Source organism: Rhamphochromis longiceps, linkage group LG23 (genome assembly GCF_057381845.1).
Source record: "Rhamphochromis longiceps isolate RC_006_pf linkage group LG23, R_longiceps_female_GT1.1, whole genome shotgun sequence".
Taxonomy (NCBI): domain Eukaryota; kingdom Metazoa; phylum Chordata; class Actinopteri; order Cichliformes; family Cichlidae; genus Rhamphochromis; species Rhamphochromis longiceps.
The window spans coordinates 19,961,964-19,988,130 of NC_140578.1; the positions used below are offsets into that span (position 1 = coordinate 19,961,964).

General features: G+C 44.0%; 1 protein-coding gene across 1 annotated transcript; it reads left to right on the forward strand.

Annotated features, from left to right (window-relative positions):
- The first annotated feature begins 2,006 nt into the window (after nucleotides 1–2,006).
- Nucleotides 2,007–21,379, forward strand: nhsl1a (NHS-like 1a). The gene is made up of 8 exons (XM_085399746.1): nucleotides 2,007–2,688; nucleotides 9,310–9,417; nucleotides 11,190–11,335; nucleotides 12,171–12,405; nucleotides 13,186–13,670; nucleotides 14,389–18,394; nucleotides 19,106–19,193; nucleotides 20,302–21,379. Exons 1-8 carry the CDS (start codon nucleotides 2,007–2,009, stop codon nucleotides 20,987–20,989), a joined length of 6,438 nt encoding a protein of 2,145 aa, XP_085255872.1. The 3' UTR covers nucleotides 20,990–21,379.
- Nucleotides 21,380–26,167: the final 4,788 nt, after the last annotated feature.

The following is a 26,167-nucleotide window of genomic DNA, read 5'->3' on the forward strand; positions in this document are numbered from 1 at the left end:
TTTCAGACCATTCTCTGTAAATTCTAAAAACCATGGCATGTTCAAAGGCGCTTAGATCACCTTTCATCACCAATGTGGTGCTCGGCTTAAAATTCAGCAGGTCGTCTTAAACATGCCTAAAGGCAATGAATTGCTGCCATGTGACTTGCTGAATAGATTTTTGTGTTAATAAACAGATGAACAGCAGCCAGTAGTGCATTTATGCTATGTGTGAATCTAAAATTCCAGTCAAGCACTGACTATCAGCGTTTGAATTTTCCCTTTATGGTAATATAAAGTTTGGTTTGTTTCTTTTCTTGGGTAATCTAAGATATTGTTCAAGTGGTTTTAACACAGGTCCTTCTTCAGGACTTCCTGGTTGAAGGTTTGTGTGCACAAATGAGGCAGTGTGGTTTATGAGAACACTATAAACCACACTGGTTTGTGGTTCCCCTTAATGTGCTGCAACTGCTGACTGTCCCCTTTCTTCTTAACATTTTATTTAGCAGGATCCAGTTCTGGTAGTGGATACCTGACTGAGGCATTTATTTACTTTCAGTATGGAGGTAATGGAATACAGATCATGTTGCATGTAGCTGAGGGTCGTGTTGGAGGGTCAGCTACATGCAACAGCAAAACCAAGCCGAGGTGCAATAACACACAATGAAAAAGCAAGATGACAAAATAAAATCTAGTAGAGATTTGGTGCACATGACACTAATGGCAGTCTCTATAGTTCAAGCTCCACATCATTATGTCCATTCTGCGTATTTGCATGCTGAATCAAGATAAGAAGTGTTGGTTCTGAAGTACATTAATTGGTCAATGAATCCAAAGAGGATTTGCTGCTGTCAATGCCGTCATTTTGTGGCTGTAATAAACGTTATCTGGCTCAGCGAGTTTCTATAACTGCTAACTGTAGCTGTAGAAGTAGGATTTGGTGCATTTGTTGCAGTTGACAGGTGTGTATTAACCCACATCGTGTGGTGTGCAGGTGAAGTTTAACTAAGCTGTGAAGGATGTTAACCTTCTGTTTAAGATCTAAATTTAGAGATACCCAGTTTAACACAGTAACGCATTACTGAGCAACATGTGTTGTGAGTGTGGTGATAAATACCTGTCCCACACCGGCCATCTGCAGACCTGGATAATCCCTGTTAGTAGATTAGAGTTAGAGAGAGGAGAGGAAAGAAAGCAGCACTATGTCAACACCTCTGAAGAAAAATCACATTTACTGTTGGACTGTAATCATTTCTGGATTCACATCGGCCGTGGGAGACTTTTTGGTTTGTGGTTTGGAGGTCTGAGGTTTTTATTGTGAAGGAATAAGAAGAAGTTGGACAGAGCTCCTAAAGGTTTTAACTGCGTTCATTCCAGGGTCACACGAAGGTTTTCTTTTTTTTTTTTACTGTGAAATGTTGGGATTGTTTGTTGTAAGAAATGGACATTTGCACATGTGGACATGAGGATCCGGAGATCTTACTTATAAACTTATAACTTATAAACGACTGAGCACATTTTGGACTTTGTTTTAGGGCATTTTTTTTTAAATTATTATTTTTTATCAACCTTTTGTAATAATACAAATTTGCATAGTTGTTCTGAACCCAAATGTGCTATTTGTGAAGATATAGCATTTTAAGACTTTTATTGTGAAATGCTCAAGGCTCGTTTTGTGAATAACTGGAAAATATGTGCGTCCAATGACATTCATTTTTCTCTTCAACTAAAAAAGGCAAAAATTATTTTTAATGCTTATTTTGCAGAATCAAACTCTTTTATAAGGCAGGGCTAACTAAATTTGGAGGAATTAGGACCTTTTCTGGAATTATTGATCCTCTTTGGACATTTATTGTGAAGGACCTGGATGATACAAATCTCTTTATGAGTTTGAATAACAAGGGGTTGAAAACTGACTCCAAGAGAAGACTTACTGCGAAAAGATGATAATACTATTGTAGTTTAGTCGTGGTGAGTCACCTGTAATCTGTCAGCCCATCAAACTCCTAATCACAGCTCGAGAAACAATGATTTCATATGTGGAATGCCTGGGTGGGGAGGGGGCGGGGCCTGGTGTGACGTCGCATTGTTGGAATTCTGGTCCTGATGAAGAGCGAGATGAGCTTCTTCCACGCAAGATGATTTCCTTGCAACCAAAAACAGAGGGCAGCCTGCGCCGGCGCCTGCTCAGAGCTAAAATCTACCAGCACCATGATGCCATCTATGGGTTAAATGCAGGTGGCGTGGGACAGCTTGCATCAGCCTCAAGTGAAAAAAAGCCCCTCCCAGCTCACCTGCAGTATCAAGGAAACAGTCCCTGGTTCCGCCCACAGCAACTCCCACCACGCTCCCATATCAACCCTTCTTTCACCCCAGAGGTTCGTGGGAAACTGTTCCTTACTCCAGAGGCCTGCGGTAAACCCCATCCACAGTCTCTGCCGCTTCAGCTGCAGCGCCCTAACTGCCCAGTTCTCACCCAGCGACGCAGAACTAGTTCCTGCCCCCCAACCCCAGAGCCCCGTCCCGGTTACACCATGCCTGTCCCCTTTCATCTTAGAACTACACCCCCATTCAAGGAGCCAGAGCCGCCACCACAATATCGCTACAGGCCCAGCAGGAAGTGCAAGACAAGCTTCTTGTGCTTTAGACGTCGCAAAGGGAGAATGTCTGGGAAGGAAGCAACCCAAACTACACCCCTTCTACACAAAGGTACTACCAAGAAATTTGGGTAATCAGAATACTGCTACTAGTACTTGGTATTACACTGCTAGAAAGATACTATCCAAGCTGGGAATCCTGAAATGGTGCTTTTGGTTTTGAGTTGTGCAACTGGACCATTTTGGTCCTCAAAGATTTCAGATGATAGTCAAATAGACACATGTATTAGGGTTTATGTGGTACTCAATCATATCAGGCAGCATAACACACTCCGAATTACCTCCTTCTTTGAGACCGTTAATTAACCAACCAGGTCTGGGTTATCCCAGTTTGGTCCAGGGTATCCTATAGCTTAGTTCAGTTTTGTTCCCACAGATCCCAGTCAGCCTGAATTGACTTTTAAAAGTCCCAAATACACTGTGACACTGTGGCAAATTGGAACACTTACTTTTTTGATATTATAAATGGTACCATTTGTTATCCTGGATGATCTATTCGAGGTTGCATAATCAAAGGTTTTGCTTTTATTCAGCCCAGAATAGTGCTAAATTGTGGGACTTGAATGGTTACTACCACTCTAGCTCTTTCTAGTTTGGTCCCAAATAATCTCAGTTTTCGTGATGTTCCTGATGTTTGACCTCCTGAATATTCTCAACTACTCTTATTTGACCATTTCCGTTCTGTGAGTTATGCTTGTCTGGCTCTCTATGATCTTCAATCTGGCACAAAATTCAAATTTTATTTGAGCCTAAATCTAGTTGAAATGTACTTTTGTTTGATCTCACCTGGAAGGACTGCATTTCTATGCATGTAAAATGTCCTATAAATTGTGTTAAGCCCTGAATGCTGCTAGCTAGCCTTGCTTAGCTCACTTCGGTCTCCAAGATTCCAGCTTGAGGTCCTGAATTATCCCATTTATTATGGTCTGGCTTTATTTGGCCCTGAAAAGCTCGGTTTGATATTCTAAATGGTCCTAGCTAAGTTTTGTAACAAATAATAGTAACTCACCTAGTTTGGCGTTATAAAGCCCTGGATGTTCTCACCTGTCGTGTTTTGGTTTGATATAGTCTTAAATTGGAGTATCCAAAAAGTTGATTCTGGTCATCTGGACGTAGCGTTTTGTGGGAGAAATGTTTCGTCACTCATCCAAGTGACTTCTTCAGTCTCAGCTGACTGCAGGTTTCCCCAATCTTATAAACAGTACATTTGCATAATGACTGAAACCAGCCCACTGAAGGAACAATGGGCTGGGAGGTCAATTCCTTAATCATAATTATGCAAATTCTCATGACCATTGATCAACAACCACTGATCAATGGCCATGAGTACCATTCACAGAGAGTTGGGGAATGGCTGCAATCACAGCATTGTAAGATGGTGAAAGATGGACACTTAGGCCCCCTCCTCAATTCAGAGATGGTCTTTGATCATCTCTGGACCATTCAGTGGTCTTTGATCAGTGGGTTTTGGTCAGTGGTTGTTGATCAATGGTCATGAGAATTTGCATAATTATGATTAAGGAATTGACCTCCCAGCCCATTGTTCCTTTAGTGGGCTGGTTTCAGTCATTATGCAAATGTACTGTTTATAAGTTTGGGGAAACCTGCAGTCAGCTGAGACTGAAGAAGTCACTTGGATGAGGGACGAAACGTTTCTCCCACAAAACGCTACGTCCAGATGAACAGAATCAACTTTTTGGAGATTTACTTTCCTGGATGATTGAGCATGCATCAAGACGTGAAATTGGAGTAGTTACTTTGTTTTGGTTTATTTGGTTCTTTGATATTATGAATGTTTTTTAGCCACTAGTCTGGTCCCAAATTATCTAAGTTTGTCTGACATAACTCTTTGAGGTCCTGAATGTCTTCAGCTATTCTTGTTTATCCATTTCAATATAGAAAGATGGCTTTATCTGGCTCTCTTTGGTTCTAAATCTCGCACAAATTTTAATGTGTTTCTTCTCATCAGGGCAGACTAGGATCCACTTAAACTAAATTCAGTTTGCTCCTGGATGACTTGGGAAGAGATTTCTCACGGCAGATATTCATAATTAGTGGTATCAGTAAAATTAAAGTGTGATACAATAAAATCTTCCAGATTAGCTCGTCCCAGTTTGGTTCAGTCTTTGCCTCACAGTTTCTCCATTTTTAAATGAGAACATTAGAGCAGCAACTCAGTGCCTGCACGTCTCCTGTGGCAGAGTAAACACACTTTCACACACACTGTGTGACTGTCTGATCAATAATGCATCACAGCACCAGTCAGCTATTATTCTCTGATAATATGCAGAAGAAAATCACACCAGCTCTCCATATTCTTGGTTAATTATCTCCCCTGTGTGCATAATCTTCTTCATGTGTACGTGTGTGTGTGTGTGTGCAAGGATTAGCTGCCGCTCCACGCATTGGCCTAAAAGCTAATTCCACGAATAACAGATAATGAACAGGCTTTTTAGCTGCAACAGCTGCTACCTGTTAGCTTCCTAACATCTACCTTCAGTATCCCGCCCTCATGTTGCCTTTGTGGTGACGTCTCAGCGTTTATAATGTTAAAACAAAGAAAACTGAGCATCAATCAGTCAGTGGTACGTGACTCTGTCCTCATCCTTCCTCTTTCCTGACTGGACAGCTGACAGAGTTCAGAGTTTAACAGATTCCGACTATATATAAGACTATGACATAATGATAGTGTGTCCTACTTACTGTCTAATTAATGAAACTAATTAAAACAGTGAGAAGGTGAAGACAGACAGACAGGCTGTCAGCCATGAAGACGGTAATTAGCTGCTCCACTGGCCCACATAGTCGGCACAGTTACAGACTGGAACTGTCCCAGTTGGTGATGATGAAGGTGACTGTCAACTCTATCAGCCATGGCCAGTGTTACCACAAATACTTAGGGTTGCACACGTTTTTACTGTGGAGTTCTGCTGTTGGAATATGTGCAGAATATAGTCTTGCTGAAAAGCAAGATTTTCCCTAAAAAAAAAAGAAAAAAGAAAAAAACAATTCCACAAAATTTGACAAAATGCCAACATTTTGTCACGAAAACTATGAAACTGACATTAGCCAGTGTCTAGGCCATAAGGAATGACAGTTAAAGAATGATGTTCTTGTTGAAATAAGCAATGCTTTACCTGAAAAAGACACCATCTTCATGGCAATATATGGTATGTAGCCCAAAACCTGTGGATATTTATTAAGGATTAATAAAACCTTCAGGAGTGTACAAGTTACCCCTGCTATGTCCACTAAACACATCTACTAAGACAAGTAGGCATTTTTAACAATATGTTACAAATTTTAAAAAACAAGTCTCCATGATGTCATGGTTCTCAGTCAGAAAAGTGTGGTGGGGCGATTCAAGGCTGGGAATGGCTTCTGCACTAAATGGTGGAGTTATTTTGGGGTCTGGTTCATAATCGAGGCCAGGAAGGAGTAATAGACTACAGATGGATTGATGCAGCAGTGATGCAGATGTTTTTACAGTCTATTGCGGTGACGAGAGAGCTGAGTATGAAAGCGAAGCTCTAGAGTTACTACATCTACCTTCCCATCCCCACCTATGGCTATGAACTGTGGTCAGTGACCAAAGGAATGGGATCACAGATATAAGCAAGGAAATTATTTCCTTCTCAGGCTGTCTGGGCTTTCTGCTAGAAATAGGATGAGGAGCTTGGTCATCCCAGAGAGATTTGGTGTCTCTTGTAAAGCTAGCTCAGAATACCGTGCCGTCACTCCAGAAGACCTGGATGGCAGGCTGGTTAGAAGGAGATCTGGGCTTTTCTACATAGACTGTTGCCCCACATTCAGAAAAGCACCACAAGACGGATGGATGGATTGATGGATGGATGGATGGATGGATGGATGGATTGATGGATGGATGGATGAATAAGAAAATTGTATTCTGCTGTATTTATATCATTCTTTTGAAAGGTTATTGTTAAAAATATATACAGATCTGACTGTAAAAACATGAAATATGCACCACCTGCATCTATTCAAATACTGGATGCGGTTATCTCTTTGTGCATTAGCACCTGTTATACCCTGAAGGTTTTTTGGTGTTTTTGTTTTTTGTTTTTTTTTTTGGCATTTTTCCTCATTTTATCCCTCAGATGCTGATGTCAAGGCTGATGTCCACACTTTGACAGCATGTCCTCACTCTCTTTGGACCTCACAAAGATAGAAACATGAGAACACAGAGAATAAAAGATGAACAGGGATACATCAGAGGCGCGGACACACTTTGAATTCTGTTTCTTCATCTCTCTTCATCTACAAAGCATCATGTTTCATGTGTCGTTGTGATAATGCGGTATTTGCGGGTAACCTTCATCACCTGGCGACACACATGAAGGACACACACGTGTACTGGCTTCCTGCCAACGGTGTGTGTGTGTGTGGAGAAAAGAAAAGAAGAAAGAGGGGGGAGCGAGTGACATAAAAAGAGAATAAGAGAGAGAGGAGTGGGAGGAGAGTAGCATTGCAGCGAGTCGAGCTGCATTACTGCTGCTGCTCGCCCGCTCTCTTTCTGTTTGCTGCAGCCTCAGGAGTGTGTGTGTCGGTGTGTGTGTCTAAACGAGTGTGTGGCGTCGTTATGGTTCTGATCGGAACGGCAATCAAATCTGTCCTCAGATATCTCAGTAAGACCAGAGGTGAGTGCCGCTGTATTGGCGAGGGATTGATTTACCTTTGAGCTGTACAGGTAGAGTGAGTTATAGCTCTCTAAAGATGACCTCATAGATACCACCCCCTGATTGGCTCTCAGGTGCATGTAAAAATCATGTCAAACGTAGTTTAGATCAGCAGTTTAATGAGCATTTGAAATGTGAGTTTATATTACCTGTAACTATAGTCTAAAACATTAGAGACCCTATTCAAGGTCTCCAGGACTGTCTTTAAATGCCTTGTAATAATCTTACTGACTTCAAGAACCCAATTTAGGGATCATTTAAAGACTTTTTTGGCATTTGTGTTCTCAAGGGGTCCTGGAATCCCCACAAGGACCCTTAGGATGTCTTCTCAAGGTTTTAACCCTTTAACCAGTAACCCCCAGAAACTCTTCAAGAACAATATAGGCTTATTTAAAGGCTTTTGTCAGGACTTGTGGACCCCTGGAATCTCCACATGGACTCTCGGAAAAGTTATTCAGAGCTTTATAACCTCGTAGTGACCTCTAGAATGCCCTCAAGAACAATTTAAATCTCTTTACAGACCTGTGTTATTTCTCAACGACAATTGGAAAAAATAATTAAGCAACCATAGTATCTTCTTGATGATCAGTGTGGACATTTATTATGTCCTCAACATACAAGAGCAGCTTGAATCACTGGAACATTTGCAATGACCCACTGAATCTGCCACAGACGTCTACTGCCTGGTCAAGGACCACTACCTACCAAGAACTTCTGGGACCCAATTAAGAACTACCAAGCTTCTTCAGGTTCATATCAAGGACCAGCAGAAGCACCTCAAGAATCAGGATGGTCTCTTTATCATTCTCCTTGGTGGTTCCTGTAATTCTCTTATGGCTTCATCAAGGGCCTCCTTCTAACATAAAAAACCTCCTCAAGAACCTGCCACAGGACTCCCTAAATCTTCTCAAACACCTGTGGTCCCTTCTTAAAAACTGTCACAACTTGTCAGACCTCCTTGAGGATTACTTGGACCCCGTAAAGACTGTTTAAGCCTTCCTAGAAGAATTGCATCTTCTTTTTCAGAGCCAGTGAAAACCCCGCAAGCCTTATATCGAATCTCTAATGTTTTAGAACTTCAAGCACCACTGATGCTTCTGGAAAACCCAAAATACCTTCTGACACTTCTGGAACTGTCTAAAGTATTTATCGGACCACTGCCAATCACTGAAGTGTATTTTCATATTTCAGCCTCTGCATGCTTGTTCTAAAGAACCCACCAAAACACACAAAATCTCAAGGACCATATTTACATCTTAAATAATCTTTCATATTTCTCAAGGACTTTGGCATTCCTTCAAGGATCTCAGGAGCTTCCTGCATCGCCATTTCAGTCCCCGTAATGTTTGTTTCCATTGTTTGGTTTAAACCTCTAAAGCTGTGTTCAGAAGAAAAAATAAAATAACCTTTTCTTGATTAAAACGTAATGGTGTTTATTTACTTGTCTTTTGAATGACAACAAAAAATATGACAACAGAACATAAACAATCGGCCATCACTCATCAGTGATGACTTGGATCATGCGGTTAAAGAGAGATGTGATTGATTAATGGGAACAAATTATCTTTTCTCTCTTGTTTTTTGAATATTATTAGGATGAGATGAATGACTAAAACAAAACAAAAAACGCTGTCAGTGCAGAAAAACAAAATCATTCATAAGTTATTGTAAGAAATTCCTACTTTGTATTATAAGAGGTGTTTTTGGTCCTGACATACATTGCAGAATACAGAAGGCTGAGACTCAAGCTCCACATCTGTCCATACATCTGTCCACTGAATACCACAGACAGTCAATCTGCAGCTCTTTCACAATAAAAGCCCTGTGATGTGGAGGTCACCTTGAATAGTGCTGAGTGCAGCAGCTCTCATCATCACTGCTCCTCTGAGTGTGAAAAGATTTGCTGAAACAAGATTAAAATCCAGAAAGTAGCCTCATTCTCCCTCTCTCTCTCTCTGTCTTTGTTTGTGCTGCAGGGGACGGGGACAGTAAGTGGTCTGTTCACTACACTACCCAGAAGCCTCAGCAGGGTCTGCGCTTCATCCCTGGCAAAAGGCGATCAGGCAGTGCTGATGACCTGCGAGGTGAGAGTGGTACTTTAGTGTTTCATCAGTTAACCTTACAAAAATGTGAGATTAACTGGATCTGTGGGGAAACACATTTAGAGTAATGCTAAGAGACTTGAGAAAGTCTCTAGATGAAAATAAGTAGCCACACTTTAAATCCTTCCCTGATTTCTGGTCCTGTCTCACTCTAATGGAACCATACTTTCCAAAAGGAACGCCATGTTATCTTCAATAAGACTTAAAAGTAGCTATTGAGACCATAAACCAATGAAAAAAAATGTTTACTGACATCAAGAATTACCAGCTCTGGTTACAGAGAGGGGGAGAGAACCTTCATTAACTCAAATATTTAGAGAGCCTGGATTAAATTAGGAAGAAGAAGTGAACAGACAGGGTGCAGCTTTGAACCTGAGTCCAGAACAGCAATCAGACTGTTTTGTGAACTGAGAAGTTCACTTAAAGAAGTCTGTGTATAAACTCGATCAATAATACCTGAGTCCCATGAGGAGAAACTGCAATGCGGCTGCGGTAGAAATGACTGAAAACACTAAAACCACTGCTCCACATTGTAGAAGCATCTCTGAAGTGGCTCTGCAATCCAAGTTAATTATAAGTCCTTTCAAGCCGCACAGAGCAGATGAGGAGGGCAGGAAGTCGGACATATGAATGACATGGAGCATCTGGTCAGGCTAAATGACGTCTGCTTCAGAAAACATTCACAGCGTGAGTTAATGGATTGTATCTGTATCCATTCTTGGATGTAGACCCAGGTGGAAAAGATTTTTGATCAATAAGTAGATTATAAGTATTTAAACAAATTGAAAATATTTAAGTTAAATTTTTACAGTAAATTAATGAATAAATAATAAATGTGTTTTTCCCTATTTGTTGTCTTCCTTATGTCATATTATATATTGTGTAAAATAATTAAAAAAGAAAATTGAAAATTATTTTGGGTCAAGTTCAAGAAGTGTGTGAACCCCCAGAGCCTCAGAAGTCTGTTACACACAAACCTCGAGTCCTAAGTGTGTGTGTGTCCTGTAGGATTAGCATTGGCTGACAGATGCCAGCAGACAGTGACCTTATGACCTGACACACTCACAGAATTGCTGCTGAAAGAATACGTACTCTTCTCCACTCTTGATATTGTTCTTTATGGGCTGAAGGTGGAAAACTCACAGTCTTCCTCACTGCAGTGGCAGATCACTAACTGTTTATAACACTGTCATGTCGCTAAGGCTAACATTGTTTGGGTGTTTACACCAACAAGTCTGCCAGGAAAGACTGCAAAAGCAGCTGCCTGTTCAAAGAGATCCTCATCATTTGCTCTTTAAATGTTTATGTCTCTGAAATCTGCAGTATATTCTCAATCAGCCATCAGTCCTGATAAACAGCCTCCTGTCTGTTTTTATAGCTGCTGAGCAATAAAGGCCTTTTACACTGTGTTTGATTCCATAAATTTTCAATGAAGTACTTAAGCTTTATAAATGATCAGTTTCCTTCGCTTGAGGCCATAAATCCTGGTTCTTTGATGCTTATCAGAGAAGTAATTAAGCTTAGAGGTGACAGCAGCCTGTGAGCAGACTGCAGAGTGCTGCAGGGGTCTGCATGCAGCACGCTCTGCAGCTTCGCAGCAGCTGCAGTGCCACATGTCACTGTGAGAAAGCATAAATGACGAAGGCTGAGCTCTCCTGCTGATCTCAGCTGATCACTGCAGCAAAGCTCACACAGTCCACAATCATTCTCATGTACTCAACTCACTATTTTCTATCATCATGGTGTGTTTGTAGCATGTAATGGGCTGACTCAGCATGGCTGCAGCATCCCAAGTGGTTCTCAGCCCCACCCCCCCAGCCCCACCCTTCCTCCCTTCTCCAGCATCAACCAATCAGACGGAACCGCACGACGAGGGTGGAGGGACAAAAGCAGGAAGATGGTGAGAAACATGTGAAGATGTTTATACAGATGTAGTGATATATATTAATGGGGCTGAAGACAATGACACCAGCGCTACCAGTTCGGTGTCTCTTACTCATGGCCCGGGAACTCAATTATATCAGCCCAGCATGCTCACCATTACATCTGAAAGAATAAAAGAATAATTGTTATTGGTAATTTTTCAAGCTATTTTTATTGCCACACTGTAAACTACAAGACAACGGCTTCTTAAAGGACAAGAATCCCTTTGTTTCCCCATATATTTAAAGGAGCCTGGAGTTTTATATATGTTCATTGTTTATTTTTCAATCCAGTTTCCTGATTTAAAACTACAGACATTTGGTTTGGTGTGTTCTGGATCTTTTTCTGTTTGTGCAATCAGTGCAGAATCTTTGTGTTTTATTTCCATCTGCTGGTCAAACTGAAGCACTGACACATCTTCTGCCATCTATTTGTTATACTCAATGATTAACCTTTCCTTTAATTGTTTTTCTCATCCCTTGATCCTTCCCTCATGTTCTCAACCCTCCTCAGAGGTCCAGAGTCTTGGACTTTTTCTCTAAGTCTTGCTTTTCAGTTTGTTTCAAGTTTTCAGTTTGGAGAAGAAAGGTAAACATGGAATAAACATGTCTGTAGTACATTAGATTAGATAAAATTAAAGTAGGGCAGCATCTCAGTTACACCCAAACAGGCTTTTTACCCTAACAGTCGACAAAGTCTTAATTTGACCCTTCCAGGCTAGATTAGACCCCAACGCTGCTGGACTAGATTTAACTGTATCAAAACTCAATTTGTAGACCAAACTGTTAATTTCTGCCTCTTTTCTTTGTCAGTCCACAACATCCTCAGAGGAAGATGAGATGTTCATCTTGAACAACAGGCGACCCCTGACACCACTGGTCCTGAATCCCGTCCATCTCACCTCCTGTTGGGATGATGATGAGCAAACATATGAGCCAAAAGTCGAAATGGATGTGGAACCGCACCCTCGACTTCCAACGCCGGAGGAGAGGATGAGGCAGCAGGCCGAAGCAGTCGCAGCAGATATTGTTCCTATTAATGTAACAGGTACAGCTGGACTCAGATCCAGATTCTGTTTGTAAGGACTCTGAACTTACTATTGAAACTCATCTAAAACTTTAAATTTATTTCTGCCATATTGTCTACACTGAATTTCTACTTGCATCTGGTTTCAAAAATAGACTGAGACATAAACTCGAGATTTACCTTTAAATTTTTCTCAGGCTCAAATCAGTTTGGTCTTCATAGGGAGTTCTTCTAATTTAGAGCAGACCAGAAAGCTTTTGTCATCTTGATTCATGCCTTAAATCTTAAAATCTGGAGTCTGGATAGGACTCAGATTTGAAATATAAGTTAGAGTAATCTAATGAGACCCAAATCCAACTCGAAGTTCTTCTTAGGCTTGAGGCTTTACTTCAATTTAACTCACCCAAATCTTGGGACTTGGTAAATTACCTTTAGCCTTTTCAGAATTAACTCTGGACCAGGAGTTGAAATCGGAGGTACATTGCCTCCATTTTCATCTGGATTCTGCTCTCACAGAAACTTGATTAACTTTTGTTAAATAACTGTATAACTATCCACTATAGCTTTAGATCTTACTTGGAACTGAGATTTTTTCTTTCAACAGAAGCTTATCTTGAAGACCTTAAAGGGACATATGATTTTATCAGGACTCTAAGTAACTAACGGGAAACATCAGAGTTAGGATATGATGTGAGGTTTAAGTAAACTACAGCAGGACTCATAGGCTAAACTTGGATTCGGAGTAGCGACTTGGTTTCTCATGTCTTGACTGTTACCTTTTTGTATGTGTTCACACTTAAGGTGAGAGTTTTGATCGCCAAGCCAGTTTTCGAAGAACACTTTCCAATGCTGACTCACTAAACCGACGACCCCGGAAATTGAGCCGACGCAAGACAGTTACTGGGATACCAGATAATGCCCTCCCGAAGTCACCATCTATCTCTGACGTTCTTCCTGGTCAGTTCTCCACTGTGGGTCGACCTGCATCTGAATGTACCTCTCCTCATCAGCAGAGGAACATGGAGGTGGAGGAAAAGGGAGATCTAAGAAAAGAGGAGCAGCTGTCAACAAGGAGAATCCGAGCCCCTAAAGGAGAGGGAATGTCCAGCCTCATGGCCTCCCTTACCTCTTCCCCACATATTGGTTGCCATTCCGGCTCCTGCTGCTCACCATCCTTGGAGAGCCACACCCTCCCCCGTCCAGCAACCAACTCCTCCCTGAACTCCGAGGCCAGCTGTAACAGTGTATCCTGCAGGACTCTCAGCACCTCCTCATCTTGCTACCAGGTAAATTAATCAGAAGTTATTATTACACTAATAAAGTCAAAGCATAAATTGAAGGAGTTTCCAGATGACTGGCATGCTAATGTCAGCCAACATAGGCCAGAGGGAAGACAGTTCAGAACTTGTGGGGCGACCGTGGCTCAGGGGGTTGGGAAGCGTATCTGTAACCGGAAGGTCGCTGGTTCGATCCCCGGGCTCTCTGTCCTGGTCGTTGTGTCCTTGGGCAAGACACTTTACCCTACCGCCTACTGGTGTTGGCCAGAGGGGCCGATGGCACGATATGGCAGCCTTGCTTCTGTCAGTCTGCCCCAGGGCAGCTGTGGCTACAACTGTAGCTGCTTCCACCAGTGTGTGAGAGTGAATGAATAGTGGCATTGAAAAGCGCTTTGGGTGCCTTGAAAAGCGCTATATAAATCCAATCCATTATTATTAGACTCCAAACATGTCCCCAATGAACAGAATGTCCTACAGATGCTGAGAGTATGTCATGGGCTCAGAGCCTTTCATTTGTTGACCTTTCTAAATTTTTAAGTTACTGTTGCTCACTGTCGGCTGGGTAGAAGAGAAATATCAAAGCAATAGAAGAGCATCAGATACTTTGGATTTTCACACTAAATTTACTATACTGGCTTTTTGAGGAAACCAAGTTATGCTAAATTAGAAATGCCTGGAGCACATTTTAAATAATTTTTCTCTTTTTTATTCCTGTTTTCTTTTCCAGTCACAGGATCTACAGGGATTCCCCAGTGATCTTCACCCTCTGCTGCCCTTTGACCCCACTGCCAGAGTAATGCCACAGTCTCCTTCCTCCTCCTTTAATTCCGTTCCCTCCTCACCTATTATATCATCTGTCCCTGCAACCTCTAGTTGTGCCCTACAATCAGAGTGGGCTTCCCCCAGTGATAAGCCCAATAATGAGGCCCTTTCTTCCCCCGGCTCTCTTCCTTCTTCCCCTATCACTGATTCAGAGACTCAGTTTCATTACCCAGCAGAGGATGACCTGACAACCACAAAGCAGGACACCCAGTGTTTCTCAGATGGTTGTTCCTTGACTGGAGAGAGATGGAGCTACAAAACCCTCTCTCCAACCTCCAGTGTCCACAGTGGAATTTCCCAGGAAATGAGATGTGTTTCTGATGAAGGTTGGAACTTCGATCCACTTCTCTCTTCTGGTCGGTCCTCCCCTTCTTGCACTGATAGCAGCTCCTTGCGTTCAGTGAAGATGTCCTCTCCCTCGCTAAACCGTGAGAAAAGGAAGTCAAGCACATCCTCCTGCTACTCTCGTTCTGTCACCCGCAGCATCTCCCTTCGCAAGTCCAAGCGTCCACCTCCTCCACCATTGCGTTCTGATTCATTGAGGCGACGGCCAGGTCGTAGCAAATCTTCGCGTTCTTCTTCTAGTCCCAAGGTGGAGCGCGGTCCCCGCCTGGAACGCACCATGCAGCACACACCTGCGTCATCTCCCCAGAACTTTCAGGATCCCTGGGTGCCCCGAAGTAGCACCAAAAGACGCCAAAGTGGGCTTAACTGTGGTACAGTTTCAACCTTTGAGCCTCTAAACCCAGACTGCCAGGCATCAACCTCTTCTGACTCTCCTCCTTCCAACCTCGAACCAACTCACCTAAGCCCTGGGTCTCCAGGTTCAGAGGAGGAAGGTCTGACTTTTACTCTCAATCACCAACCTCCAGCTTCCTCTTCTGTGCCTGGGCTTCAGCGACTTGCTTCGCCCTCCAGTGGGTACTCTAGTCAGTCTAACACTCCAACTCCTGGCACGCCAGTGTCTTCACCCCTCATCCCATCCTCCCCTCTCACAACAAGTCCTGGAGCTTTCTCCCTCCCCCCAACCTCACCTTTCTCCTCTTCCTGCTTTACCTCCTTCCCCCTCTCCCCTGTCGCATCCTCCCTGCCTAGGACAAGGTCTCGAGGTGAAGGCAGACCAAAGCCACCAGTGCCAGAGAGGAAGTCTTCACTTTTCTCATCCCTTTCATCCTCATTTTCTTCAACCTCTTCCCTCTCCTCCTGCACCTCCTCAGACTCCTCTGCCAAACATATTAATCTTCCTGCCCCACCACCTCGGCCTCCTCTTCTCGAGTCTTCTTTGCTTTCACTTTCCTGCTCTCCCATTCATGAAACTCTTCCTCCTCCCCCTCCTCCTCCACTGCAGTCCTGCTCACCTGCTCCTTGTTCTTTCACTAAACTTTCTCTTGTTCCTCTTCCTTCACCATCATCCCTTCCTCTGCCCCCTCCACCGCCTCCTCTCCCACCATTATCCCTTGCCAGGCCTTCTCCTCTACCTCCCTTCTCCCGGCCTCCTCCTCCCCCCTACTCCTACGCTGTCAGGCAGACTTCCCATCATGATCTGGTATTTACAGTGTCATCTTCCACCAACTTCCCTCCTCCCCCAACTTCTCCCCCTCCTCCCCCATGTTCAGAACTCCCAGACATGCCAATTGCTGACCTCCCTCCACCACCACCACCTCCCCCTCTCCCTCCTTTGTCTACTGTCCCCACACCTTTTGCCTCTGTCTTCTCCCAACCAAGCCCAGACGCGTTTCCACACAAATATGGCAAAGCACACCCCTGCCCTCTGGTAACTGCTCAAGCTCTGCAGGACGTCAAACTCCGCTCTATTAAGAACCAGGAAGTCCTGCCAGCCAATGGTACATCTACTGATGATGGCGCTTTGTTGTCTGTTGGTAACCATGGTAACCAGGATCTACCAATCAAAGAAGCTCAACACTACTTGGCTGACTTGACTAAAGGAAACCTTGTTTCCAACACCAGTGTTAACCTAGCGGAACAAGGATCAGAAAACGATATCTGTTATGTTGCAAACAATGACAATAATACAGCTAGTGCATCCTTGGATAATGCTAGCCTTCACAGCCCAGACAATGCTGAAATGAAACAACCTAAACATGAATCAGATGATGATTTCTTCAAACAAACAAAAACAGAGCTTTTGGCAGATGAATCAGATTTCAACAATCTTCAAAGCTCACAAAGCATTATTCATAACACTGCTAGCAAGAGAAGTCTTGGGCTTCAGCTGAGGAATGGTGGCACTCCTCAATGCAGACAGTCCAGTGAACAGAAAAAGAAAGATTCAGACATGTATGCTACACTAGCTAACAATGAAATCTCCAGTTCTGAGAGTCCATGGGTGAAAATGTCTTATGAAACTGACAATAACCATGTCAGCACAATAAGTCAACCTACGTCTTTCCAACGAAACATTATAGGAACAGTGCTAACAGATGCTAAGCTCAAAGAACTTGCAGAGATTCAAAGAGAATGCAGAAAAATGCTGTTAGAGAGCAAAGAGGAAGTCGAGCAAAATGACAAGAAAAAATCACAAATGCAGTCACTCTGTGCTGCTGATGGAGATTTGAAGAATGTTGATATTAAACACTGTAACAGGGACTTGAAGCCAAGTAGCCCAAGAAAGATCTGCTCTCCAGAGAAGCCAGTTCCACCAAAGAAGCCTGATCTTTGCATTCTGGGTCTCACAACATCCCCCAACGCCACACGAGAACTCAATGTGGTGAGGAGCAATGGACAAAGTACAGCATTTTCTCCAGGGTTCAACAGCCAGTCACAGTTTCCTGATGATTCTTTCTGCACACCTTTACACAAACATGTGATCCATAGTCCCCCTTCACCAAAGCACTTGGTGTCCACCAGTGATAACTCAGTGACACCTGTATACCCAATTAACACAACATCTGCCAATATCACCATGCACTCACCTGCCAGCTCCCCTCAACGGACAAAAACACCAATTTTGCACAAGAGACCAGATCTCTCACTGACCTCACCCAAAACAACCAAACCACTCTTTCCATCTAAAATTACAGGAGGGGCTTCCATGGGGACCTCTGGGACTGGAGGTGCTTCACAGAGTCTGTGCATCACAGCTAGCAGTAGCACCTTGAAAACCATAGGCACCGGGACCACAATGGCTCGAAACACTTTGAATGAAACCTTGGATACCTTAAAGACCAACTACTCCCTAGGAGCCATGGAAATGTATAGAACCTGCGCCTCCTCAAGGATCATGGGAATGGCTACCCGTAGCACATTAGGGAACTCAAAGGGCCAAGGAACTACTTCCACATGGACTGAGGGCACCCAAACTGAAGTAACACACCCCAGTTGTGGTGATATCAAAACAAAACTTTATCAAGATGATACATCATTTCAGAGGAGAATGATGAGGTCATCACTAGCTGAAGATGAAGAGGAAGATATTAAGGAAAGTTTGGAAGAGAGAAGGATTAACATGGCAAGGATGATGATGATGTCATCCACCACAAAGAAAAAAGACAAAGGAAGGAAAAAGAAGAAGAAAAGGCCAGGCAGGCAGCTGCTAATGATCTCAGCAAAAATGGAACCCTCCCCATCATCTTCATCATCCTCATCATCCTCATCATCCTCTTCATCCTCATCTGGAGATGAGAGAGATGTAAGAAAAGACAGGACAATCCAAATAAGCCAGAAGATGAAAGTTACTAAAGTTTGGGACCAAGACACAAGTGACTCTGAAAGCTCCTTCAGTTTGATTGGTCAGAGCAGGTACTCTCTCAGCAGCGTACTGTCCACTGACAGCCTGCGGGGTGAACTGTCACTACCAGATCTTCTCATACAAGAGCCAGGTGAAAAACAAGACGAGCCCGGAGCTCTGAGAGGAGGAGAAAAATCAAAGGAGGCTAGCAGTCCCCAGGATGGTAAGTTCTATCAAGACCACAGATCCTGCTTCTTAACCTATCCAATTCAGATTGTGGTGAGCCTATTATGCATTATAGCAGCTAATATTTATAGATCCCTGTTTATTGTTCATCAAATGCTCAAATATATAATTTATGGAGTCCTTGGTGAAACTAAGTAAGCATTTTCTGTATTAGCTGTCCCCAGTATCTGCCTTAGTAGTCATTCAGTAAATGTAGGCAGAGCTTTTGTTTGTGCAGGTGTGAAGCAAAGTGGGCCAAGTTTCCTGCCCAAACAAGCTGTGAGAGTAGACAAAAATATGCAGATAAGGTACAGCATGTGGTTCAGTCAGACTACAGCTCAATAGGAACTTACATACATAGGAACTTATATACCGCAGTATCATGTCTGTGAATGTCATCTTCGGAGCATACAGGTATCTTTAATAATTATTATTGGAAAATAAATAATAAATAAATAATTATTCTTGCTCTTGTATTCAGTCTGCCCCAGGGCAGCTGTGGCTACAACTGTAGCTTGCCTCCACCAGTGTGTGAATGTGAGAGTGAATGGATAATGGAATTGTACAGTGCTTTGAGGTTCTCGAAAAGCGCTATATAAATGCAATCCATTATTATTATTGTATTCTTCATCATTTCAATTTCAGTTCAACTGAACTGTTAAATGAACAATTGAAGTTCAGTTTTTTTTCACTGTCCTTTCCTTCCCAGCTGATGTGTTTGGCAGCATTTCAGCAGATCAGATGTTCATCTCTGGTTGTCCGCGAACCACAGAGGATCTATTCACCATCATTCACAGGTGGGAACACAAAATGTATACTATGCACTTGTTCTGTAAAATCCTTTAAACCACATCCTCACTTGTTGGTTTGAATTCTACCTCTTACTCTATGGAGCAGTGCTGTATGGGAAGGGACAGCATGAATGCCCTGGTAGTTGGGGTTTGTCTACAGGTAAAGCCTTTAATTAGTCACTAAGTGTGTAGTGTCATTATTATTCTCCTATTATACATAGAAACTAGTTCTTCCTTATTCCCTGTTGCCCCAAATAGGAATAAGTTGTAGCTGTCAAAGAATCCAGAGATTTAGTAGTAGTACGTATATAGTGTTTCTCTATTCTAACTGAGCACTCAAATCACTTTTATCCACAAGCCTCAGTGACCCATTCACAAACACATTCATTCAGTACTTTGTTCTATGCCTTCAAGCACACCCATTCACACTCAGATGGATGCATCAAAAGTTATTTGGCATTCAGTATCTTGCCCAAGGATACTTTGGCATGTAGACTGGAGGAGTCAGGGATCATTGGTATTCATGTATACACAATAATTACAGACCGAGAAAGTCAGTTTGGGAATGTAAGCCACTGACAGGAAAATACATCTTTCCTGCTGGGGAGGTAAGGAAACAAAGGTATGATAACATCAAGCAGTACGACACACAGTAGAGGGTACAAAACTATCTCCAGACATTGTCTGGTTCTCAAAGCCACAAGTATGTTCAAACCTCCCGACAGATACCCAGATAATGTAGTCAAAAACATAATCACTGGTAAACTTGTAACCTGTTCTTCCTCAGACACTAAATGTAAGATATCTACTTCGTCTACTTGTTCTTTGATCCCCCAGCTAATTAGCTTCTCCTATACTTGAGAAACAAAAGTGCTTCAATCCAAGTTCCCTTCCATTCCTGTCATGTCATTGTTTATGTATATATTAAACATATTCTTAGGAACCTATGTCTTTGTTGTCTATTAGATTTTTTCAGATTTCTAGAAGTTGCCTCTTGATGTTAACTAGAAACTTTTAAAATAGAGCAACTCTCTTGTGGCCATGTAATTCAGTGCATGTAGCTTCTAAATATACAGTTACTATTGTTCACTGTTTTCTGTCACATTTCTGTCAGGTCCAAGAGGAAGATGCTTGGAAGAAGGGATCTAGAAGAAGACAAACATCGTGTCTCGAGCTCCTCCTCCTCCCCCTCCCCTCCGGTGACTCCCACTGACCAGCTAATGCGACCTGCAGCACTCAAGAGTCAAAGGTCAGCAAGAAGTGAGAGCTTTAAGGCTCTCCTGCTGAGGAAGGGCAGTCGACCTGATTCTTCATCTCGAATCTCAGCAGTTGAGCGACTTCGGAAAGTTGTTTCTCCCACTGCAGCAGCTGACCTTCATGGTGCACCACCACCTCACATATCCTCAGACCAAGTAAACTCCACAAGCTCCCTCCAAACTGGAGAAACACATGACATCACTGCCCACCTGACTCTTAATGTTCAGCAACCTCCCAGATCTCCATGTGCTCAGAGCTTCTCCATGATGTTGGAATGGAGGCAACAGGATCTGCCACATAATAACCTCTTCTTCTCATCTTCTTCCTCCTCTCCCTTCTTCTTCCTGTCATCCTCCTCCACGCGCCCTCGCTCCCTCACTCCTCCCTGCTCGGCTAGCCGCCGCTTTGCCGCCCGCTGCCGCCTTGTTGCAGCCCCCATGACTGCAATCTTTGAAGGGGAAGATGAGGAGGAAGATGAAGAGGATTTCAACGAGTCATCGGGAGCTGATGGAGAATCCAGTCTGACACTGGTTGAGACTGCTTGATGGACAAGAAAGCTTGCTGATGTAGCTGGGAGCAGATGGATGTTAGACACCACAGAAAAATTGGATGTGGTCATGAATGTGTGGCAAAGTCTCAGCTGACTCAGCTGAAACTCACCTGAAGCATTTAATTGAATGCACTAAAGCACACTTCCTAATTAACTACATCAGTCACCTTAAAAGGATGTGTACAATATTAATGGTTTCAAGAAAAGAAGCTTGTTGCGATGACATAAGAGTTTCACTCCAACAGTTTCTTCGCTTTTTATTTCCTTTTAAACCACACTAGTTATATGTTTTCCAACGTCAGTGACACTAAGTTTCTTTGACATTGATAAATTCACGTTCTTCTGTCTTCTGCACTTTATATTCGCCAAGTAACCCGTGTTTGTTCTACACATGAGAATTTTGTTTTCTTGAGATCACACTTTAAATATTCTGAAACAGTCAATTTCAGCAACTTCTAGAATATACACATCTGTGTTGAATTGGATATGCTCTGCCGGAGGTGATTCCTCATGTGGATCCAGGAATTGTGTAAAGGACTGACTTTTCACATCATATTCATATCACACACAAATCAAACTGAAATACATGGGAGCTACAATCTTGATGTTGTTAAGAAAATATCAACAACTAGATGAAGATCCATCTAGACCCACATCATGGACGTTGTGGAGGGGAGCCAGTATAATATTAAAAATTAGTTTACACAAAAAAAGTGATCCAAAAACAAATTAATTTATCACATTAAGAAAATGTTCCTGAATTTTGTATTTTGTACTCAAGAAATGTTTTTGTGGTTGCAGTTAATCATGAAGTTAAAAATCATGTAAATCAATTAGGTCAAAATATTGGGGAAAACAAAATCAATTAAGCATTGTTTTTTTTCTTCAATAGAAAAGTAATATCACAATGCTTTCAGCAAAATAAATGTTCGATACTGACGCTTAAATCAGCCGATTCAAACTATTTACTGGGGTTTATTATTATCACCTAAGTAACTGGGCTGGGCTAATGCGTCTCCAAATTTAAGCATTAGTGTAAATGTTGTAATGGCTTGTGTTTTGATGTTTGTTTCAGTATAATCGTTTAAAAGTCTGGTTTTCTACATTATGACCAGCTGCATTCACTGAGACTGTAACTAATAAGGAATAGAGATGGTCCTTTTCTGTAAATATCCCTAAATTCATTTTTCTCTCTTATCATGTTTTCTTGTTTGTATGACTTTTGCAGCTGAATCTTTGTTTCTATTTTGTTAGCATTTTCAGCCTCCAGCTTAATGAGTCATACAACACTCACATTCAGTTTTCACCCTCAAATCAGATTTGTTTATCTCATGGTAGGCATCTATGGAAGCTTGTTTCCATGACTGACAAAAACAAAATACAAACAAAATCTCAAAATTTTGGCTTAATTCCAAGTTCCAAAATTCCAAGTTCATTTTCTCAGAAGTTTGAGTTAGTCAGTGAAACTTTCAATCTTGAGATGATGACCTTAAATTTCGACTTATGGATTGAAAAAATCCTTGTTTTTTTCAGCAATGGATGCAAACTTCCATGGGTAGCAGCTAATACGACTGCAAACTATCAGAAGTAACTTTTTAGGGTGGAGACTTTGTATTTAGAAACATAATCTTATCTTCTCTCTGTGTGGACATAAGAGGTTGAGATTTACTATATTAACCATAAAATGAATAAATTTACTTGGGAAACTGAAATAAATGAGGAAAGCACTGTGAGAAAAGAAGTCTTAGGTTAAAGTGATGATCGGGATGAAATGGAGAACTGAATGTGTAGAAAAGCAGCAAAAAGGTAGAACTGAAAGAAATGGAAATGTATGTAAAAAGGTGAATGTAGAAATGGAAGCAATAAAGGACAAATTGATTTCTGAATCTGTGACTTGTTCTACCATTGTGTAAAGTGTTGTCAGCCCTGTTTTGTTTTTTTTGGGGGGTTTTTTTTGGGGGGGGGGGGGGGTTACCAAAGAAATTTCACACATTATGCCAAATAGCAAAACACTTAATTGTGTCTCTAATAAAACCTCTGTAACTTTGTGAGTATAGGAAAAGTGTCTGTTTTTCCCTTTCTATGATAGACATTTCTGTTTTTTTATGACTAAACCTAAAAACAAATCAAAAAACTGGACAGTCTGGGCCATGACCTCCGCTTCCTGATGGCTGAAGATAGGAGGTTGAAATCCATGACAGACCTCAAAGGGCGAGAGACCGGTGGCGGAAGAGATGTGAAGGTTATGAGACAACTCAGCCCACACCAGGTAACGAGGCCATAGCGACGGTTGGGCGGAGACGAAGCACCGTAAGAAGCGCCCCAACTGTTGATTGGTCCGTTCAACCTGCCCATTGGTCTGAGGGTGATAGCCGGACGAGAGGCTGGGAGACGCTCCAATCAGGCGGCAGAAGGCCTTCCAGAACCTGGCGGTGAACTGTGGCCCCCGATCGGAGACTATGTCCTTGGGGAATCCGTGAAGCCGGACGACATGGTCCAGGAGGAGCTCGGCCGTCCGTTTGGCGGAGGGGAGGCCGGCCAGGGCGACCAGGTGCACCGCCTTAGAAAACCGGTCCACAAAGGTGAGGATGGTGTCAAGACCGTCCACAGATGGGTAACAAAGTCAAGGCCGACATGGGACCAGGGACGTCTCGGCACCGGGAGAGGGTGAAGGTCGCCAGCGGGCGGCTGGGTGGAGGACTTGGCCCGAGCACAGGTGTCACAGGCGGAAACGAAGTCACGGACGTCCCGAGTCATGGAGGGCCACCAGAAGGCACGACGGAGGAGCTGGAGGGTTCTGTCGGGCCCTGGGTGACCAGAGAGCGGGGAGGAGTGAGCCCAGAGCAAGGCCTCCTGACGGCACCGGGATGGCACATAGAGCCTCCCAGCTGGGGTCTCCGGCGGAGGCGGTTCGGCGGTCAGGGCATCCCGGATAGAGTCCTCCAAGGGCCACCGAAGGGGGGCAGCGAAACAATGAGACGGTAGGATAGGTCCAGGGTCTGACGTGAAGTCGTCCTGGGCGAACTGCCTGGAGAGGGCGTCTGCCTTGGTGTTCTTGGAGCCAGGGCGGTAGGCGAGGTGGAAGTTGTACGGTTCGAAGAATAAGGCCCAACGGGCCTGCCTTGGGTTGAGCTGCTTGGCAGAACGAATATGGATCAGGTTCTGGTGATCAGTCCAGATCAGAAATGGTTCTTTCGCTCCCAGGAGCCAATGCCGCCATTCTTCCAAGGCCCACTTGATGGCCAGGAGTTCCCGGTCGCCGACACCATACCGTCGCTGCGTGTCAGAGAATTTCCTTGAAAAATAGCAGCACGGGTGAAGTTTTCCATCCGGGCCATGTTGAGAGAGGACGGCGCCAGCGCCAACATCGGAGGCATCCACCTCCACCACAAAATCACCGGCAGGATCAGGGTGGAGCAGGACAGGAGCTGTAGCAAACCGACGGATAAGGTCTCGGAATGCCTGTTTCGCACCAGGGGGGAGGCAGAAGGGCCTGGGCAGGTTAGCTGGTTTAGTGAGGGATGTCAGTGGCGCGACAATGGTGCTGAAATTGCGGATAAAGCGCCGATAAAAATTGGCAAAGCCCAGGAAGCTCTGTAGCTGCTTAAGGCTGGAGGGCTGAGGCCACTGGGTCACGGCTTGGAGCTTTTGCGGGTCCATGGTCAGGCCATTGGAGGAGATGGTGAAGCCCAGGAAGGTAGTGGACCGTTGATGGAAGGCACACTTTTCCAGTTTGCAGAACAGCTGGTACTCGAGCAGCCTGCTTAGCACAGCCCGCACATGGCGAATATGGTCCACTTCGGTGCGGGAGTAGATTAGGATGTCATCCAGATAGGCAAACACCCACCGGCCCAGCATGTCCCGCAAGACATCGTTGATCAGGTGTTGGAAGACAGCAGGGCTGTTGCAGAGGCCGAAGGGCATCACCAGATACTCCCAGTGCCCGTTAGGGGTGATGAAGGCCGTCTTCCATTCGTCCCCTTCTCTAATCCGCACCAAATTGTAAGCGCTGCGTAGGTCTAGTTTGGTGAAGATGCAGGCCTGGGAGAGGGAATCGAGCGCGGTGGATAGCAGAGGAAGAGGATGGCGGTTCTTAACAGTGATTTTATTCAAGCCTCGGTAGTCTATACAGGGGCGAAGCCCGCCGTCTTTCTTCTTTACAAAGAAGAACCCCGCAGCTGCAGGGGAGGTAGAAGGGCGAATGAAGCCCTGTTGGAGAGCCTCAGCGACGTACTCCTCCATGGCTTTGTTCTCTGCGGTTGACAGCGAGAACAGGCGACCACGAGGAGGGACTGCTCCCGGGAGGAGCTCGATGGCCATGTCGTAGGAGCGATGAGGAGGGAGAGCAGAGGCTCGCCTCTTACTGAAGACCTCGGACAGGTCATGGTAAGCCGGAGGGATCCTATCCAGATCGATGGGCTCCGGGGGTGACGCCTCTTCTGACTTTGAGTCCTGTCCAGTCCGGAAGAGAAGGCAGCGGCGTGAACACCGGGGACCCCAGTCCAGGATCTGGCAGGAAGACCAGGAGACGTGGGGGTCATGTCGACAGAACCAGGGGTATCCGAGGATGAGAGGAGAGGAAGAGGCCGAGACTACTAGAAACCGGATCTCCTCCTGATGATCCCCGACAGACATGCGGACTGGCTGGGTCTGGAACTGGACCGGGTAGGGTTGGAGTGGTCGCCCGTCTACTGAGGTCACCGGGAGAAATCGGTCGACGGAAGTCAATGGGATGCGAAGCCGAGAGGCTAGTTTTTGGTCGATGAAGTTCTCGGCAGCTCCGGTGTCCAGGAGGGCTTCGGATGAGAGCTGTTGGTGTTTCAGGTGAAATGTGACCGGTAACAGAAAACGAGAGGGATCGGAGGAGTGGGAAGGGCCAGGTGGGACACCCCCGCAGTCTACCTGGCGTCGTCGTTTCCCGGCCGTAGCGGGCACTGGGGACGACGGTGTCGAGCTGATCCACAGTAGGCGCAGAGGCCCTCACGCCAGCGTCTCTCTTTCTCCTCTTTGGGGAGTCCACCCAGCTGCATGGGCTCCTCGCTGGATGTGCTGCTTGGGCTAGCCGTGGCTCCATCAGAGGGGGGAGGAGGTCGCGACGACGTTTGTTGATATTCTAAAAATCTTTTTGTCATGGTCCTGGGTCATTTTGACCCAGTGTTCTTAGTTTTCCTGT

Bases quoted from the DNA above. Each gene is read 5' to 3' on its own strand.
- nhsl1a (XM_085399746.1), top strand. From the start codon at position 2,007: ATGATTTCATATGTGGAATGCCTGGGTGGGGAGGGGGCGGGGCCTGGT. The intron at 9,418-11,189 runs GTGAGAGTGGTA...GTGTGTTTGTAG, and splicing joins CAGTGCTGATGACCTGCGAG to CATGTAATGGGCTGACTCAG. The intron at 12,406-13,185 runs GTACAGCTGGAC...TTCACACTTAAG, and splicing joins TGTTCCTATTAATGTAACAG to GTGAGAGTTTTGATCGCCAA.